The sequence below is a fragment of the Geosmithia morbida genome (genome assembly GCF_012550715.1).
Source record: "Geosmithia morbida isolate 1262 chromosome Unknown scaffold_14, whole genome shotgun sequence".
Classification (NCBI taxonomy): Eukaryota; Fungi; Ascomycota; class Sordariomycetes; order Hypocreales; family Bionectriaceae; genus Geosmithia; species Geosmithia morbida.
In genome coordinates, this window is record NW_023336201.1 from 331893 (window position 1) to 349200 (window position 17308).

The 17308-nt window shown below is 56.0% G+C and overlaps 5 protein-coding genes across 5 annotated transcripts; 4 read left to right on the plus strand and 1 right to left on the minus strand.

Annotated features, from left to right (window-relative positions):
- Positions 1-777: 777 nt before the first annotated feature.
- On the plus strand, positions 778-2046 carry GMORB2_2697 (ornithine decarboxylase; the record flags this gene model as incomplete). The annotated part of the gene is made up of 1 exon (XM_035464675.1): positions 778-2046. One exon carries the CDS (start codon positions 778-780, stop codon positions 2044-2046), a length of 1269 nt encoding a protein of 422 aa, XP_035319345.1.
- Positions 2047-2996: 950 nt separating this feature from the next.
- Positions 2997-5364, plus strand: GMORB2_2698 (alpha-L-arabinofuranosidase; the record flags this gene model as incomplete). The annotated part of the gene is made up of 3 exons (XM_035464676.1): positions 2997-3542; positions 3830-4076; positions 4316-5364. 3 exons carry the CDS (start codon positions 2997-2999, stop codon positions 5362-5364), a joined length of 1842 nt encoding a protein of 613 aa, XP_035319346.1.
- Positions 5365-5636: 272 nt separating this feature from the next.
- GMORB2_2699 (DNA repair protein RAD16) lies at positions 5637-8892 on the minus strand (the record flags this gene model as incomplete). Its single annotated transcript, XM_035464677.1, has 3 exons — positions 5637-5865; positions 5943-8766; positions 8844-8892. The coding sequence occupies 3 exons, from the start codon at positions 8890-8892 to the stop codon at positions 5637-5639; spliced, it is 3102 nt and encodes a 1033-aa protein (XP_035319347.1).
- Positions 8893-9772: 880 nt separating this feature from the next.
- On the plus strand, positions 9773-11712 carry GMORB2_2700 (DNA repair protein RAD7; the record flags this gene model as incomplete). Its single annotated transcript, XM_035464678.1, has 2 exons — positions 9773-9778; positions 9853-11712. 2 exons carry the CDS (start codon positions 9773-9775, stop codon positions 11710-11712), a joined length of 1866 nt encoding a protein of 621 aa, XP_035319348.1.
- A 2480-nt stretch (positions 11713-14192) lies between these two features.
- GMORB2_2701 (Periplasmic beta-glucosidase) lies at positions 14193-17194 on the plus strand (the record flags this gene model as incomplete). Its single annotated transcript, XM_035464679.1, has 4 exons — positions 14193-14425; positions 14618-15045; positions 15119-15207; positions 15299-17194. 4 exons carry the CDS (start codon positions 14193-14195, stop codon positions 17192-17194), a joined length of 2646 nt encoding a protein of 881 aa, XP_035319349.1.
- Between the last annotated feature and the right edge of the window lie 114 nt (positions 17195-17308).

The window sequence follows — 17308 nt, forward strand, 5'->3', positions numbered from 1 at the left end:
TGCAAACGACGTGACTGACATTTGGGCTCCCTCCCAGCTTCGATAGTCTTGGTTGCCTCCCGCTAAGAAGAGTCCTCACCGGGACAATAGACGAACGTACTCGCCTTTGGTTTGGCCCCATCCAAAGGCCTCTATTCCTGCCCAACACGGCTTTCTTGGCCGTAAGCGACGGTGATTTCAGCCTGCGCAAGCCGAGCCACATCATCAACGGCATCCCGCCTCCTCCCCCTTCCGCTCCTGTTCACTCCTAAGCTCGCCGACGTCATCCTGCTACTGCCAATTCCCGGCTCGCGCCGCAACAACCATCGTCGGTCCCCACCGTTCCCCCCCAACCGCCAGCTGCCGCATAGGAGGAATCCAGTCGCTCTTCCTCTTACCGAGGAGGAGTCGTGGAGGCCTCGCCAGTCCATTGAGGGAATAGTCTGCTATCGCTTTCGACCACCCTAAAACCAAAGTCCCCAACGACGACTAGATACTCTTTTTTGATATATATATATATATTTATATCCTCACTGGTATATATATATATACACCACCTCTCACCGAGCTGTTTCTCTCTCCCCCCCACTCCTCTCAGAGAGACCATCAGCCGGACGCCGAAGAAAGACTTCTGTTTGAATAAAGCGCTCTGTGCGATTCAACACCTGGGATATGGTCATGTCAACTGTCACCATCGATTGCCATACCCAGAACAATCATGACAATTTTATAAAGAGTCCACACCTCTTGGTGGAGGCTGGTGCCCCCGACGACGACTCCACCGCCAGGACCGCCGCCATGACCGCCGCCACCCATGGTGCCGCCATCATCGACCCCAAGAAGCTGATCGGAAACGCTCTCCACCAGCGCGTCGAGGCCATTGACCATGAAATGTGCGACCCTGGCGACGAGGATACCTTCTTCGTCGCTGACCTCGGCGAAGTCTACCGCCAGCACCTCCGCTGGAAGAAGAACCTGCCCCGCATCAAGCCCTTTTACGCCGTCAAGTGCAACCCCGATCCCAGGGTCCTCAAGCTCCTTGCCCAGCTCGGAACCGGCTTCGACTGCGCCTCCAAGACGGAGATTGAGCAGGTTCTGTCCATCGGTACCCCGGCCGATCGTATCATCTACGCCCAGCCCTGCAAGACCAACTCGTACGTCCGCTTCGTCAAGTCGGTCGGCGTCAAGCAGATGACGTTTGACAATGCCGACGAGCTCTACAAGATCGCCAAGCTCTTCCCCGGGGCCGAGCTGTTCCTGCGCATCACCACCGACGACACGTCGAGCCTGTGCCGCCTCAGCATGAAGTTCGGCACTTCCATGGAAACGACCGAGGGCCTGCTGACCCTCGCCCGCGACCTGGGCCTCAACGTCGTCGGCGTCAGCTTCCACGTCGGCTCCGGCGCCTCGGACCCCATGGCCTTCATCAAGGCCGTGCGCGACGCCCACGTCGTCTTCCAGCAGGGCCGCGAGCGCGGTTTCCACATGCGCACCCTGGACGTCGGCGGCGGCTTCTGCGGCGACTCGTTCGAGGACATGGCTGCCGTCCTCAGCGGCGTCCTCGACGAGTACTTCCCGGCCGGCTCCAACGTCGACATCATCGCTGAGCCCGGCCGGTACTACGTGTCGTCAGCCTTCACCATCGCCTGCAACATCATCGCTCGTCGCACCGTCGAGGACCCCACCCTCGACGGCAAGAGCTACATGGCCTACGTCAACGACGGCGTGTACGGAAACTTTTCCAGCATCATCTTTGACCACCAGAACCCCGTGCCGCGCATCCTGCGCGCTCAGGGAAAGACCATGTACGACACAGCCCCGTCCCACCCCGTCTCGGTCGGCGAGGGTATCGAGTACTCGGTCTGGGGCCCCACGTGCGACGGCATCGACCGCATCACCGAGAGCGTCCGGTTCGGCACGGTGCTCGACGTAGGTGACTGGCTGTACTTTGAGCACATGGGCGCCTATACCAAGTGTTCGGCCACCCAGTTCAACGGCTTCTCCAACGCTCATGACGTGATTTACGTCTGCAGTGAGCCCGGGGCTCAGGCCTTGGTTGATCTGTGATGAGGACTTGGTTGTACTCCTGACTTGCGTCTGAGTGCAGCCCATATATGGCCTTACTCGTTTCCCGGTCTGGATTCCTGTCTTCTTGGAGGTTTGTGTGATTGGATGGATAGACGGGAAAACTATGGAAAATGGGTTACATCGTTTTCTCCCCCTCCCCCTCATCTGTTTTTTATTTTATCTTTATTTTTGAATACATTCAGGTCCAGAGGAGTCGTACGTATGTGCATGTCATGCCATCTTTCGGACCTTTCAACCACACACCACGCTCCCCCCCCCATGTCTCTCTATTCACCATGTCTACTTGCCCGCATAGATGTTCTCGTATTGGGTCTCTTGGCTATGCACAGTCCTGAAGTCGTGACCTGATTTCGTCATAACCCAACCCGGTCAAATTGCAACCGCTCGAATCGTCAACTCGGACAAGTATATTCCGGCAATGGCACCACTTACATATACAGGCAATATTGGGACGTGTCTTTTTAAGGCCGCATACGCGGTCCCATGACGCGGCAGTGCGATTTCTATTCTCCGTGCAGCGTTGCATCGGGGCAACCTGGATCCAGCAACTTCTCCAACTATCATCGTTACGCGCGCGAATCAAGAAGCCATCTCTCGAACAAGGTGTGTGTGGATTACTCATACGATAATCTCGAAGAAACAAAAACCCACCTTTCTTCCTCTTCTCCTCCCCCGCGTTCCCCGAAGTCTCTCCACATTGGGTCTCCCCACATTATGTCTTTCGGGGAAGTGATATTCGATCTCGGAGAGAGAATAGACTTCGACCGGGACGCAATGTCGCGGTGAGGGGGAAGAAGGAAGAAGAAAACAAGTATAAATAGCATTAGGCTTCCCTTACCCGTCAGGATGGAAAGACATCAAGAGTGAAGAGCCATAAGTCAGTTACAAGAAGAAAGAAGAAGAAGAAGAAGAAAGAAACAAACCCGACGATGAGGTCCTTCATATTCGGTAGCCTAGCACTGGCGACCGGCTCATCAGCCCTAGACATCGTGGTGTCTTCGTCGGGCGGAAACGCAACGTCGGGACACCAGTACGGCTTCCTGCACGAGGACATCTCCAACTCTGGCGACGGCGGCGTGTACGCCGAGCTGGTGCGCAACCGGGCCTTCCAGAACACGACCGCCTTCCCCGCCTCCCTGGACGGGTGGACGGCCGTAGGCGAGGGGACGGTCCTGTCCCTGGACGGGGAGGGCCCTCCGCTTTCCGACGCGCTCGACGTGTCCGTCACCGTCAAGCCCGGCGACTCCGGCTCTGTCTCTGCCGCCGGCCTGAGCAACGACGGCTACTGGGGCATCCAAGTCACCCACGGACAGGTGTACACCGGCAGCTTCTGGGTATACGGAGGGTACGACGGCGTCTTCACGGCCAGCCTGCAGAGCGCCCTGGTGGACGACGAGGTCTTCGCCTCGGTCGAGGTTGACAGCCTCGCCCAGGAGGATGAATGGGTCAAGCATACCTTTGAGCTTGTGCCCGACGTCGATGCGCCTAGTAGCAACAATACATTTACGCTGACGTTTGATCCTTCTGTATGTTTTTCTTTCTGCCACCCCCCCTCCTTCCCCTCCTTGTTTTACCCCCCTATACACACACGAGAAGGACATGGGGAGAGAGAGAGAGAGAGAGAGAGAGAGAAAATGAAGAGGGAAAAAGAGGGAGAAAAAAGAGAGAGAAAAAAAAGCTAACCTTTTTTTCCCCCCTGTAGGGTCTGACCGGTGACTCCCTAAACCTCAACCTCATCAGCCTCTTCCCACCGACGTACAAGGGTCGCGCCAACGGTCTACGGATCGACCTGGCAGACGCCCTCAAGGCTCTCAACCCTTCCGTGATCCGCCTGCCCGGAGGGAACATGCTCGAGGGCCTGACGGGGAAGACGTGGTGGGACTGGAAGAATACCCTCGGTGACCTCGAGGGCCGTCCTGGTTTCGATGGTGTCTGGGGTTATCAGCAGACCAACGGCTTGGGATTGCTAGAGTATCTCCTCTGGGCGGAAGATATGGATCTTGAAATCGGTATTTTATTTTTCCTCTTCTTTCTCGGTCCTCCCTTCAGTCGCTTTCTCCTTTTTTGAATTTGCTGATCATTTTTGATCCTCCCTTCGGTCGCCTTTGAACCTTGTTATGTTTCCCTTCGTTTTTTCTTCTCATACTTCCCCTTCGCCCTTACCCCCCCCCCCCCCCCCCCCCCCCCGGGGTCTCTTTTTCTTCTTCTTCTTTCCCTCTGCTCTGAATGTGGCTGACGGCGAACAAAGTGGTGGGAGTATACGCCGGCCTCGCTCTGAACGGCGACATAGTCTCGGAAGCCGACTACCAGCCCATCATCGACGATGCCCTGGCCGAGATCGAGTTCGTCATCGGCGCCAACACCACCAAGTGGGGTGCGGTGCGCGCCTCTCTCGGACACGCAGAACCCTTCCCTCTCCGCTACGTCGAGGTCGGCAACGAGGACTGGCTCAACGGCGGATGGGATTCGTACAAGGCCTACCGCTTCCCGCTCATGTTCTCCGCCATCCGCGACGCCTACCCGGACCTGACCGTCATCTCGTCCGGGGCCACGACAAACGGCTACGAGGACATTCCGGCTGGCGCCGTGGGCGACTATCACGCCTACCTTCTGCCCGACAACCTGGTCACCGGCTTCAACCTGTTCGACAACAACGACGTGCCCCACATCGTCGGCGAGGTGGCCGCCACAGCTCCCAACGGCGTGACCACGTCCCCCACCGATGGTAACGCCATGATGCCGTTCCCCTGGTGGATCGGGTCCGTCGCCGAGGCCGTCAGCCTCATCGGCTACGAGCGCAACGCCGACCGCCTCATCGCCACCTTCTACGCCCCCGTCCTGCGCAGCCTCGACCGCTCCCAGTGGCCCGCCACCATCCTCAGCTTCGCTGCCGACCACTCCCTCACTACCGCCTCCACCTCCGCCTACGTCTGGAGCCTGTTCGCCGCCCATCCCATCTCTCACACCCTCCCTGTCCAGGACCCCGTCTTCGACCCGGCCTTCTACGTCGCCGGCACCCAGAACGCTACGGGCTCGCGCATCCTCAAGGCTGCCGTCTACAACACCACCGACCACGCCCCCGTGCCTTTCTCCGTCGTCTTTGACGGTCTCGAGGCCGGCACAAAGGCCCAGCTGACTCTGCTCACGGCTGATGACCCCTACGCTTTCAACGACCCCTTCACCGGCGAGAACGTCGTCAACACCAACACATCTATCCTCGAGGCCGGGTCTGATGGTGCGTTTACATTTGAGCTGCCAGAGCTTAGTGTTGCTGTTCTCGACACGGATTATTCGTGATGTGTGTCGCGTTATATGTCATTGAGCTGTATGCACATTGGTACGAGAAGCTCAGATGAAACAATACAATTCAACCTCTTCTTCTACACACAAATACTCCAATACTTTATCTGAACTGTACTATACAGGAATCTCATCCAGAAAACGTAATCATGTTTCAAAAGCACATTGTGATTTCGCTCATCTTTTTTTTTTTTAAAAAAAAAAGGTGAGATAGATAATGATAGAAGAAGAGAAAAAGAGAGGTTGGGGTTGGAAGTTGGGGGGGTTGGTCAAGATCCCCTGAATAAGAACTGCATGTCCTCGGGACTAAGAGATTCCATGGCCTTGTCGTCGGAATTCACCGTCGAATGAATCATGCTCGTCTTCTTCTCCTGAATAAGTACCATGCGGCTCTCGACCGAGTCTTCGATGCACAGCCGCGTAATGGTGCAGGGTCGTGTCTGGCCTATGCGGTGGCAACGGTCGGCCGATTGCCATTCTGCAGCCGGGTTCCACCACCTATTTTTACCAAGAGTTAGCAAACAGAGGAAGCAGACGGATAAACATAGAGGGGGGAGAAGGAGAGAAGGACATACGGGTCAACAATGAATACTCTTGAAGCCTCCGTCAAGTTGAGAGCAACACCGCCCGCTTTGAGGGATACGAGAAAACACTCGACATCTACATTGTTCATGAAGTGTTCAATAGATGCCTGGCGCTGGGCGGGAGTCATGCTGCCATCGAGCATGACAGTCGTGATTCCTGCACGGCGCAGACGCCACTCGATGAGTTGCAGCATCGTCGTGAACTGGGAGAATATGATGGACTTGTGCGTGGCATTGTCCGAGCGAAGCTTGTGCAGCTCGTGGACCAGGAGCTCAATCTTGGACGACGACGTCCAGTTGTCCATCTTGATACGGTTGATAATGGACGTCTTCTTGACAAGCGTCTCGTCCTGCTCAATCTCGGGCTGCTCCAGATCGATCGACAGCGGGATGTGGCAGCGTGGGCAGTCCGGGGTTTCCGTCGACCGAACGTAGCTCGCCACGCAGGCCCTGCAAAAGTCATGCTTGCACCGGCTGCGCACTGTATCCTCGGACGGCTCGTCGCAGATGCAGCACACCAGGACATTCTGCCCGCCCTCGGAGTTTTTCTTGAGGATCAGATCTGGGTGATCGGCCACCTGTCTCATCTGCATGATGAGGCCAAATATGTTGGCGTAGTTGTTGAGCATCACGCCCTGGGCCACATACGTATCAAACTTGCGCTGGCCGCTGGTCATGATGCTGTTGGCAAAGTCATTCTCCTCCTCGCCGAAGAATTGCCGGTCAATGTAAATCTCCTTGACGGGCAGTTCCATCGAGTTGGTGTGGTCCTTTTTGAGACGACGGAGCATGATGCGATCCGTCAGCAACCGCAGCTTCTTGAACGCTCGGAAGCCCGGTCCTGCATTTCCGTAATGCTGAATGGGGTTCAGCAGCTCTTGGTTGAAGAGAGAGACGTGCTGCATTGCCGCGTGGTGGCAGTGCGAGCATCGTTTGTCGGCACCCATCGACCACTCCAGCGTCTCGCAGGGGCACTGCTTGCATAGGTACGAGGCAAAGGGCCGAATGTTTAGGAATCGGATAAGCGAGAAGAACTCGCCGATGCGGTTCTGAAGAGGCGTGCCCGAGAGGCACCAGCGGTAGTCGGTTTTGAGGGCGAAGCAGGCCTTGGCTGTCATGGTGCTTCTTGTCTTGATGCTGTGGGCCTCGTCCAAGATGATGCGGTGGAATTTGATGGCATGTATGACACTACCCTGCTTGTGCATGCCGTCCTTGCGCTTGAAGCCCTTCTCCTGTTTGCGGTACATCGACTCCAGGCTGTTGTAAGACATCATGACGACATCAAACTTTCTGAGGTCCTTAACCGTCATGGCCTTGGACTTTTGGTTGGTGCCGTGGAAGATAAACGTCTTGAGAGTGCCGTCGGTGTAGTCCTTGATTTCCGACTGCCATTGCATCAGGGCGACGGGCGGTACCAGCACCAAAGAGGGCTGCTTCGCCGGATAGTCGGACATGATGAGCGAGACTGCCTGTATCGTCTTTCCCAGCCCCATCTCATCCCCAAGGAGGCCCCCCTTCCATTCGGTCCTCTCCATGGCCTTCATCCAGGCAAGACCTTCGAGCTGGAATGGTTTGAGCATGCGCGATATTGTTCGGGGCTGCTCTGCCCTGTCGGGTCGGAGGACGGGAATCATCTGCAGCTCACTCCACATGGTCGTTACCTCTGGATGATGGTGTTCGAGACGGAAACGCTCTCGTTTGACGCGACCACGGCCGGCGCTGGTGGGAGTTCTATATTGGCGTCGCTGCTCTGTAACTATTGCTACCGACTCCGCGTCCGAGTCCGAATCCACGCCTGGGTTAGAATCATTCGTGTCAGAGGGCGGCATGCTAGATTGACTCTCTTGCTCTTCTGCCTCCCCGAGCTCCAGAGGTTCGAGAAAATTACGCCGGGACTCCCGACGACGCCTAGCAGTAAGTGCAAGCGGCTCAGAATCCTCATTGTACTCGTCATCGGTACCTTCCGAGTCCTCTCCAACGTCTGTTGTCGAAAATGGGGCATCGTTATCGTTATCTCGATTATACTCTTCTTCCTGTAGCTGACGGGCGACCTCTGTATCTTGGTCCATGTCCACGTCATCTTTGAGATCTGTCGAGGCTTTGGGCTTCTTCGAAGGCCTCCCTGAGGCTCCGGTAAAGGTTCCCGAACGCTTCACAGAAGCTAATTTTTGCACCTGAGGAGTGTTGGCAGTAAACTTGTTCCTAGCTGAAGTCCTGCGAGACGATGAATGGGCAGAAGAGGAAGCCATTTGAGCGTCGGCGAGTCTATCCTCCTTTCTCTGCATTCTTCGAGCAGCCAAAGCATCAGGCGAGTCATTGGAAAACTCGGCGTTGTCGAGCTCATCGTTGCTATCGGAAATCTGCAGTTGTCTCGATCTCGCTGAAGATCTCATCGAGTATCTGCTGCTCCGCAGACCGCGCTCCTTATCCAAACCCCTAGAAGGAATACGGACCTCAAAGGAACTTTTCGGTCTCAAGGTTCCGGGGATGTCCGTAGCAGTGGGCGTAGGATTACTGGTGGCGGGCGTGGAGTACTCGCTCCCCGAGGTTGCGTCCGCGGGTGTAGGGACAGAAGACGTCGAATCTCGCGCGGCAGATGCAGCCCTCTTGGCAGGCGCCAGCGCTGGACCAGTTTCCGGTTGAATGGACTTGCGTGTCTGATCACTACCATGTCTTGTTGGCTGGCTCACCTGGTTTTCGGAAGCGGTGGTGGCGTCAGCGGCAGCATCAAACGCGACACTATTAGCTAGGTTAAAGGATGATCTAGACTGGGCGACGCGGCCGGTGCTACCAGCTGGAATCTCAGCAGAGGAATCTGAAATGGCTGTCAGTATGGGTGAATGCCAGACCGGCTCCTGCTTGCTTTCGACATATACGAATATGTATGCTCACCATTCTCCGTGGCTTCCCGAGACACGACCCGTAATGGTCGACGAGGCATTGTACTGGATAACTCGATCCAAAAGAATGCAGGTCAAGTAAAGTTGAACAGATACTCTTCTTTCGGTAACCGATGCTAGAGCCGGGGCGCGGACGTGAAGCGAGAGCAGGTGAAAGCCACAGTAAGAAGGACGGTAGGTGGGTGATATTAAACGACGAGAGAGAATGAAGCGCCGCAAGCACTACCAACGTAAAGAGGACGAGGGACACACACGCTGTGCGATGGACAGGAAGAAACGATGGTGAAAATCTAACGTTGCTTGACCCAAAGGAGGATCATACGGTGCCGCTTTACTTCTACCTGTACACAATAAGCAGGCACAAAAGTAGAACAGGGAAGGCGCCAGTCCACACACACACAGTGTCTACCTCGATTATAATTCTCCTTATCGCCACCTCGGAGGCTCTTAGAGAGACTTAGGCATTCAGATTTCGCCCGAAAGACGCTTAGAAACGCGAAAGCACGTGCCTTGGAGCAGGGAATTGAGATGACTGTGTGTGACTCTTCGAATCGTCACTGTACCTGTGAACGTAGTTACAGCCAGTTTGGGTGGTGAACCGTGACTGCCTTACTGTGTCTCGACAGTGCATCTATGCTGTCATGCAGGGGTTTAAAAGAAATCACTACCATGTCACATGATATCGTGGATGACTCGCGCCTGCACTGTGCACGCCTTGACGCTATTCATCGCCTCCGCCACGAAAGTGCAGCTCATGGGGAGAACCGGCTTCGTTTTAGGCACCTGTTTTTTCTTCTTTTTTTTCTTCTTTTCTTTTATTGAGAGGGTTTTTTTTTTGGTTTGTTTTTCATATCATTGCTACCTTGTGAAGACGGCGCGTGCGGTCCTTTTATCAAATTGGTGGCTGATTGAGGCTTCATCATGTCGGTCACCTCCCATCACCAGATCCCCGTTGAGCGTCATCTTGGCTGACCAATCCACCCAGGGTGCGACCGCAACAGAATCAGCCCAACGGTGACTATGATGGCAACCAAAGGCCCAGGCGGAACATAACAGGCCCTCAGTCGGCCTTGACAGACTTTCTTGCTTCACACAACATTTCGGCCCAGCAGATCAGAGATTCGGCCGATCAGCGGAGACAAGCTGCAATCCAACAGGCGCAGGAGAACGGAGGAGGGGAGAACCCCGAGGCAGCGGAAGAAGTAGAGACAAGTCCAGTCCAGGCCAGGAGAAGCTCGCGACGGCAATCAGCAGTCAATGCTGGCGAGGCAAACGCTCAGGCGGCCAAGGAGAAGACGATAGAAAAGAGTAAAGGGGGCAGGGCGTTGAAGAAGCGCAAGAAGGGAGCAAATTCCGACGACAATTCCGACGATGAGATCGCGCGGGCCCTGTTCAACGAGAGGCACGCGCCGCTGCCGGGACAGATGGGGAACTGCGCCATGTGCGATAAGCGCTTCACCGTGACCCCTTACTCGGTGGCCGGACCGGATGGAGGTCTCCTCTGCGCGCCGTGCGGACGAGAGGTGGCCAAGGAGCGGCAAGGCCAGCAACCCAAGAAGAAGAAGAAGCCAACGCCGGCGCGCCGCCAAACCGGCGGGATAGGCGCAAGGCGAGCTGTGCAGAGCCGGCTACTGGATGGCGACGTGGGGGCCAAATCGCTGTCGACCCTCTGCGTGCAGACGCTGGCCAAGAACGTGGATATGGCCGAGAGCTTGGGAGACCTTCCCGAGCACCTGGTGGACAAGATCGCGCGCATCTTCTCGAAGCAACGGCTCCTGCGGGCGGAAACGCTCCCCCTCTTCGTCCAACCGGGGACGGAGATGGTGCACATCTACGACGGGGCGCGGCTGAATGAGCGAGATCTGATGAGCATCTTCCAGGTGACGGGTTCGCACCTGCGGCGGTTCAAGGCGAAGTGTGCCATACAGTTCAAGGATAGCGTCATGGACTACGTGCTCTCGCGCGAGGCCATGCAACTCGAGAGCTTCTACCTGCACGGAGCCAACCTGCTGAGCGAGGAGAAATGGCATCAGTTCCTCCGCGCCAAAGGCGGTCCCCTGCGCACTCTGCAGGTCTATTATACCGACCGACATTTCGGCGACGAGACCGTAGGCGTCATCAAGACGCACTGCCCGGCCATCGAGAAGGTCAAGATTGAGAACAACCAAAAGGTCGGCGACGCTGGAGTCCGCACCCTCGCCGAGATACCCACCCTCCGGCACATAGGCCTGCGGCTGCGGCACAGCCTGTCGCCATCGGCCATCAGCCACGCCGTAACCGGTGTGGGTGCCAACCTGGTCACCCTGTCGCTCAATGCGGTTCCTCTGGCTGACGACAACGTACTGGCGGCCATCCGCACGCACTGTCGTCGCCTGACCAAGCTGCGCATCACGGAGAGCGAGCACATGACCGACGCCGGCTTCGCCGGGCTCTTCTCGGGCTGGCAGAACCAGGCGCTCGAGTTCCTCGACCTCGAGAAGTGCCGATACGTGAGCGCCTCGAAGCCGCGTGACAACGAGGACCACGTCGGTCTCTGCAGCCGAGGGTTCAAGGCTCTCATGGCGCACTCGGGCAGCGGGCTGCGCAAGCTCAACGTCCACGCATGCCGCAACATCTCGCGCCAGGCCTTTGAGGACGTTTTCGGGGGTGCCCAGCTCTATCCGGAGCTCAGGAAGCTCGAGATCAGCTTCTGCGAGGAGGTTACCGACTACATACTCGGCTGCATCTTCCGCTCCTGCCCCCGTATCAGGGAGGTCAACGTGTTTGGGTGCATGAAGGTCAAGGACGTGCGGGTGCCGCGTGGCGTCATCCTCGTCGGCGTTCCTAATGCCCAGGGCATGGTGACGGAAGGGGTGGATTGAAATCTCAATCGTCTCGTCTCTCTCTCTCTCTCTCTCTCTCTCTCTTTCTCTAGCTGCGGTGATTCAGGGATCCCGATGTCGATAACTGATTATCGTATCAGCCCTCTCGTATCAAATCCAACCACTATCAAAAAGCATATGAAGACCTATTCTCGGTGTGAAAGTCCTATCGATATCGTCAGACAGCTCTAGAAGCAGAGGTGTCTCGACAGTGCCAGCCTCAGGGATCAGGACGAGAATGTTTGACATCCTCTGTCAGGCAAGAGGTCATTATTAGACCCGAGAGACTGCCACTGACGATGACAAAGTTTTCTATGTCGAGTCTCTACTCGTCATGGAGAGAAATGTCTACATTTGGGGGGGGTTGGTTGAGGAGGAAAAAAGCGCGGATTCTATCTCTGAAGAAAAAAAAGGAGGGCATTCACACAAATAGAGTGGGGAAGATGGTGGCAGTAATCCGTAGTGATACTTTTTATTCCCCTTTCTTTCCTAGGCCTTGGCCTTATATATATTATATACACATATATACATACATATATATAATTATAACATCGAGGATGCCAGATCATTTTGATGGTCAATGTGAGGATAGAGAGAGATAGAGAGGGTTCCGTGATGTCTCCGACATCGAGGCGAGGTGGGTGAGATTAGAGAAGTTTTCATGTGGACAAGATTGGTTCATCTGTAGACTGAATATCAAAGACAATAAGACAATTGAATGCTCCGAACAAGTAATAAGACGAGACAAGGAAAGAAGAAGAAAGAAGAAGAAAAAAAGATCTAAGGGAACAATATTATCCTTGTCACACAACTCTTGATTCTGCACCTCGTTCCGGTTATGCGATTATGCGATGAAGGAGATGCTGCTGCATGCTGCACAACGGCGGAGATATGACCGGAATAGGAGTCGAGATGTTTGTCAATGATACTCAATAATACTGGGAAACACCCCCCTCCCCCCTTATAATACTATAATATCATCTATCATATCATATCATGTTAAATCATCTATCTTTCGTCACGGCACATGTCTTCTTTCTTCTTCTCTTCATCGGGCTCACCGTTCACGCGACCATAGCTTTTGCACTTTCTGACCGGGGTAATATCCGTTTTCCCGCATATAATATTGACTGCGCCCTCCTCTTCTTGGCTAATATCATGTCTGGTAATCTGTAATCTGTACAGCTCTACCGCGACTCCGAGAGTCTACCGGCGAGTCTACCGGCGAGTCTACCGGCGAGTCTACCTGTCATAATACAGGTCGACCTATATCAATACAGGTACGAAACCGATTGAACTGTCCATGCCCACCCCCACCCTCTCTGTCCTTCTGTTCTTCTTGACCTTGGGGCCTTGGTCTCGGGTTGTGGTTGCTGCAGAGAGCTCATCTGCTATAAGAAGTTCCTCGCTACGTTGATGATGCCTGATAGAGTGGAGGTAGCTCGAAATGAACTTATGCCTTGCGTTGATATCATGACAATACCCCGTTCAACCCAAGGAAGTGCCAATCATCTTATTACCGTCCCACACCTCGGGCCTCTCAATTCATCTATTGCTCTGAACAGAGTCCATAAGTCGTAACCCGTTGATGGCCTTAGGCCATATAGTCACGTGGTCACCAGTCGGTCCTTGTTTTCTCACATCCCACGTGATGCAGTAGCTAGTTGGCTTCATCATCACCGTCATCATCACCATCTCTCTTCTTCATTTCTTTAGAGCCTTATGCCACTGATAATACTCGTACTATTCTCAATCGCCCCCAACCGAGGTTTCACTAATCTGTACTCCTAATATTAATATGTGTCATACCGAATATTACCGAGTATTAGTAGCAATCACTAGACAACTAGTCTTCAGCTATCCGAATGTCACGACATTATCAGCTGTCCAGAGATCAACACGACGTAAAACTAGAGTCCTTAGTGTGCCCATCCGTCCCCCCCCGCCCCCTTGACTATGTTTACCTTCTTGCGAGTAATCTGTACGAGTACTTGAGTTATATGTAGTATTATCATTAGTCGTTATCTCTACTACGTAGAACCGCGCGAACTTGCACCCCTGACTTTTCGAACCGACCCCACCTCCCCTGAGCACGATGGATGTACCCCATGATGTAGATGGATATAACATAATATGCATGTGCCTGGATATAGATATTATGTACCCCATGATATACATATATGCATGTGCCTGGTGATAATATTCAGTGTTATGTACGGAGTAGGTAATCTGTCAAGGACTCAATTAAGGGGGGGGGGGGGGGGGGGAAAAAAAAAAAAAAAGAGGGTATGATCATCGGTATTGTAATCTGGGCCAGGTTTCTCCCTCCCTCTAATGAATTCATGACATGGGTTCCTTTATAATCCCCAGGTCTCACCTCCCCCCCCCAAGTCCTCACCCTAGGTCTCTCACCCCAAGTTCAAGTTGATAGACCTGACCCTAGGACGACTCGTCAACGCCGACGATAACCAACCGTCACCATGGGCTTGAAGAACATCTTGCTCTTGGCCTCGTTGGCCTCGGCCTCCCCGGTAGCGGACAAGAGGTCCGACGTCCCAGAGGGATACTACTCTCCTCCGTACTATCCTTCCCCCTACGGCGGATGGGTCGACAGCTGGGCCGAGAGCTACGACAAGGCCAAGGCGCTCGTGGACCGCATGACGTTGGCGGAGAAGACCAACATTACTGCTGGATCTGGTATCTTCATGGGTACGTTCTCTCTCATGTTTTGTTTTGTTTTGTTTTGTTTTGTTTTCATTCTCCTTGGTCTCTCCCCGCAGATATGTGATGACTAGGTATGGCTGACACTTCAACAGCGTGAGTTGGTTGACCTTGGCTTGCACATTGCATCCACACCACACCACTCAACTTGTGACATTGCTGATGAATACTGACGCGACGGCAGCCGATGCAACGGCAACACTGGCTCGGCGTACCGCCTGGGTTTCCCCCAGCTCTGCCTCAACGATGCCGCCAACGGCGTTCGCCAGGCTGACAACGTCACCGTCTTCCCCGATGGCATCACCGTCGGCGCCACCTTTGACAAGAAGCTCATGTACGACCGCGGAAAGGCCATCGGCGAGGAGGCCCGCGGAAAGGGCGTGCACATCTGGCTGGGCCCCACCATCGGTCCCATCGGCCGCAAGCCCAAGGGCGGTCGTAACTGGGAGGGATTCGGTGCCGACCCGGTCCTCCAGGCCGTCGCCGGCAGGGAGACGGTCCGCGGCGTCCAGGACCAGGGTGTCATCGCCACCATCAAGCATCTCATCGGCAATGAGCAGGAGATGTACCGCATGTATAACCCCTTCCAGCAGGGTTACAGCTCCAACATTGGTAAGGTTGCCCATGTGCATCCAAGCTATCCCTCCCTCGTATGGCTGACTGACACGCAAGCTGTCGTGTGCAGATGACCGAACTCTGCATGAGCTGTACCTGTGGCCCTTTGCCGAGGCCGTCCGTGCCGGCGTCGGCGCTGCCATGACGGCCTACAATGCTGTACGTTCCTTGACCGTGCCCCTCTACGATGAATGAATGGGGTGGGATATTGACTAACCTGGGGGTCGGGGGGGGGACCGACACAAAACAGGTCAATGGTACCGCCTGCAGCCAGCACCAGTACCTGATCAACGGTATCCTCAAGGACGAGCTCGGCTTCCAGGGTCTCGTCATGTCGGACTGGCTCGCGCACATGTCCGGCGTGGACTCGGCCCTGTCCGGACTGGACCTGGACATGCCGGGTGACACCCAGATCCCTCTGTTCGGGAACTCGTACTGGATGTACGAGATGACGCGGGCCACGCTCAACGGGACGGTGCCGATGGAGCGTCTCAACGACATGGCGACGCGCGTCGTGGCGGCGTGGTACCAGATGGGCCAGGACGAGGGCTTCCCGGCCACCAACTTCGACACCAACACCAACGACGCCGTGGGGCCCATCTACGCAGCCGCCTGGCCGCTCAGCCCGACGGGCATCGTCAACGAGTTCGTGCCCGTGCAGGCGGACCACGACGTTGTGGCCCGCGCAGTGGCGCGCGACGCCATCACCATGCTCAAGAACGAGGACGACCTCCTGCCGCTCAGGGCCTCGACGCCCGTCACCGTCTTCGGCACGGCCGCCCAGGCCAACGCAGACGGCCCCAACGCCTGCGCGGACCGCAAGTGCAACAAGGGGACCCTGGGCCAGGGCTGGGGCTCCGGCACGGTAGACTACATGTACCTCGACGACCCCATCTCTGCGCTGCGCGACGCGTCGTCGGCCGAGGGCGGGGTCAGGTTCTACAACACCGACTCGTTCCCCTCTAGCCTGGACGAGGACCCCGCCGACGGCGACGTGGCCATCGTTTTCATCACCTCCGACGCCGGCGAGAACACGTACACGGTCGAGGGCAACCACGGCGACCGTGACGCCTCCAGGCTGGCGGCGTGGCACGGCGGCGACCAGCTGGTCAAGGCTGCCGCGGCCAGGTACTCCAGCGTCGTCGTCGTCGTGCAGACGGTGGGGCCGCTGGTCCTGGAGCCGTGGATCGACCTCGAGGCCGTCAAGTCGGTCCTGGTGACGCACCTACCCGGTCAGGAGGCCGGCAAGACGCTGACCGACGTGCTGTACGGCGAGACATCCCCCTGCGGCCACCTCCCCTACTCCATCACGTACCAGGAAGCAGACATGCCGGCGAGCGTGACGGAACTCATAGACCACGCCTTCCTCAACCAGGCCCAGGACACGTACTCGGAGGGCCTGTACATCGACTACCGCTACCTGAACAAGGAGTCGATCCGGCCCCGGTACGCCTTTGGCCACGGCCTGAGCTACACCACCTTTGACATGGGCAACGCCTCCATCTCCAAGGTCACACAGCTGCAGCGCCTGCCGCCCGCCCGCCCCGACAAGGGTCCCGTGCTCAACTACTCCCAGGCCATCCCCGACGCCAGCGAGGCCGTCGCCCCAGCGGGCTTCAACCAGATCCCGCGCTACATCTACTCGTGGCTCAGCAAGGACGATGCCGAGAAGGCCGCCGCCAAGGCGGGAACGACACCCTATGAGCACTACCCCGAGGGTTACACGTCCGAGCAGAAGGCCCAGGGCCCGCGTGCCGGCGGCGCTCAGGGCGGCAACCCAGCCCTCTGGGACGTCGCCTACTCCCTGTCCGTCACCGTGACCAACTCGGGCGCGCGCAACTTCTCCGGCAAGGCGTCCGTCCAGGCATATCTCCAGTTCCCCGACGGTGTGGCCGAGGACACGCCCATCATCCAGCTCCGTGACTTTGAGAAGACGCGCGAGTTGGCCCCCGGCGAGAGTCAGACCGTAGACCTGTTCCTGACGCGCAAGGATCTCAGCGTCTGGGACGTTGAGCTGCAGGACTGGGTCGTCCCGGATGTCGATGGCACGTACAAGGTGTGGCTGGGCGACGCGAGCGACAACTTTTCCGTCGTGTGCCGTGCTGACACGCTCAGCTGTGATGATGCGACTGACGGACCCGTATAGGGAAGGAAGGAGGGGATCATCCTTTCCTAGTAATCATCTCTTGTTTTCTTCTCGGATTGTATATGTAAAAAAGAGACAGTTGAAACAAAAAATACAGTAATGATAATCACACAG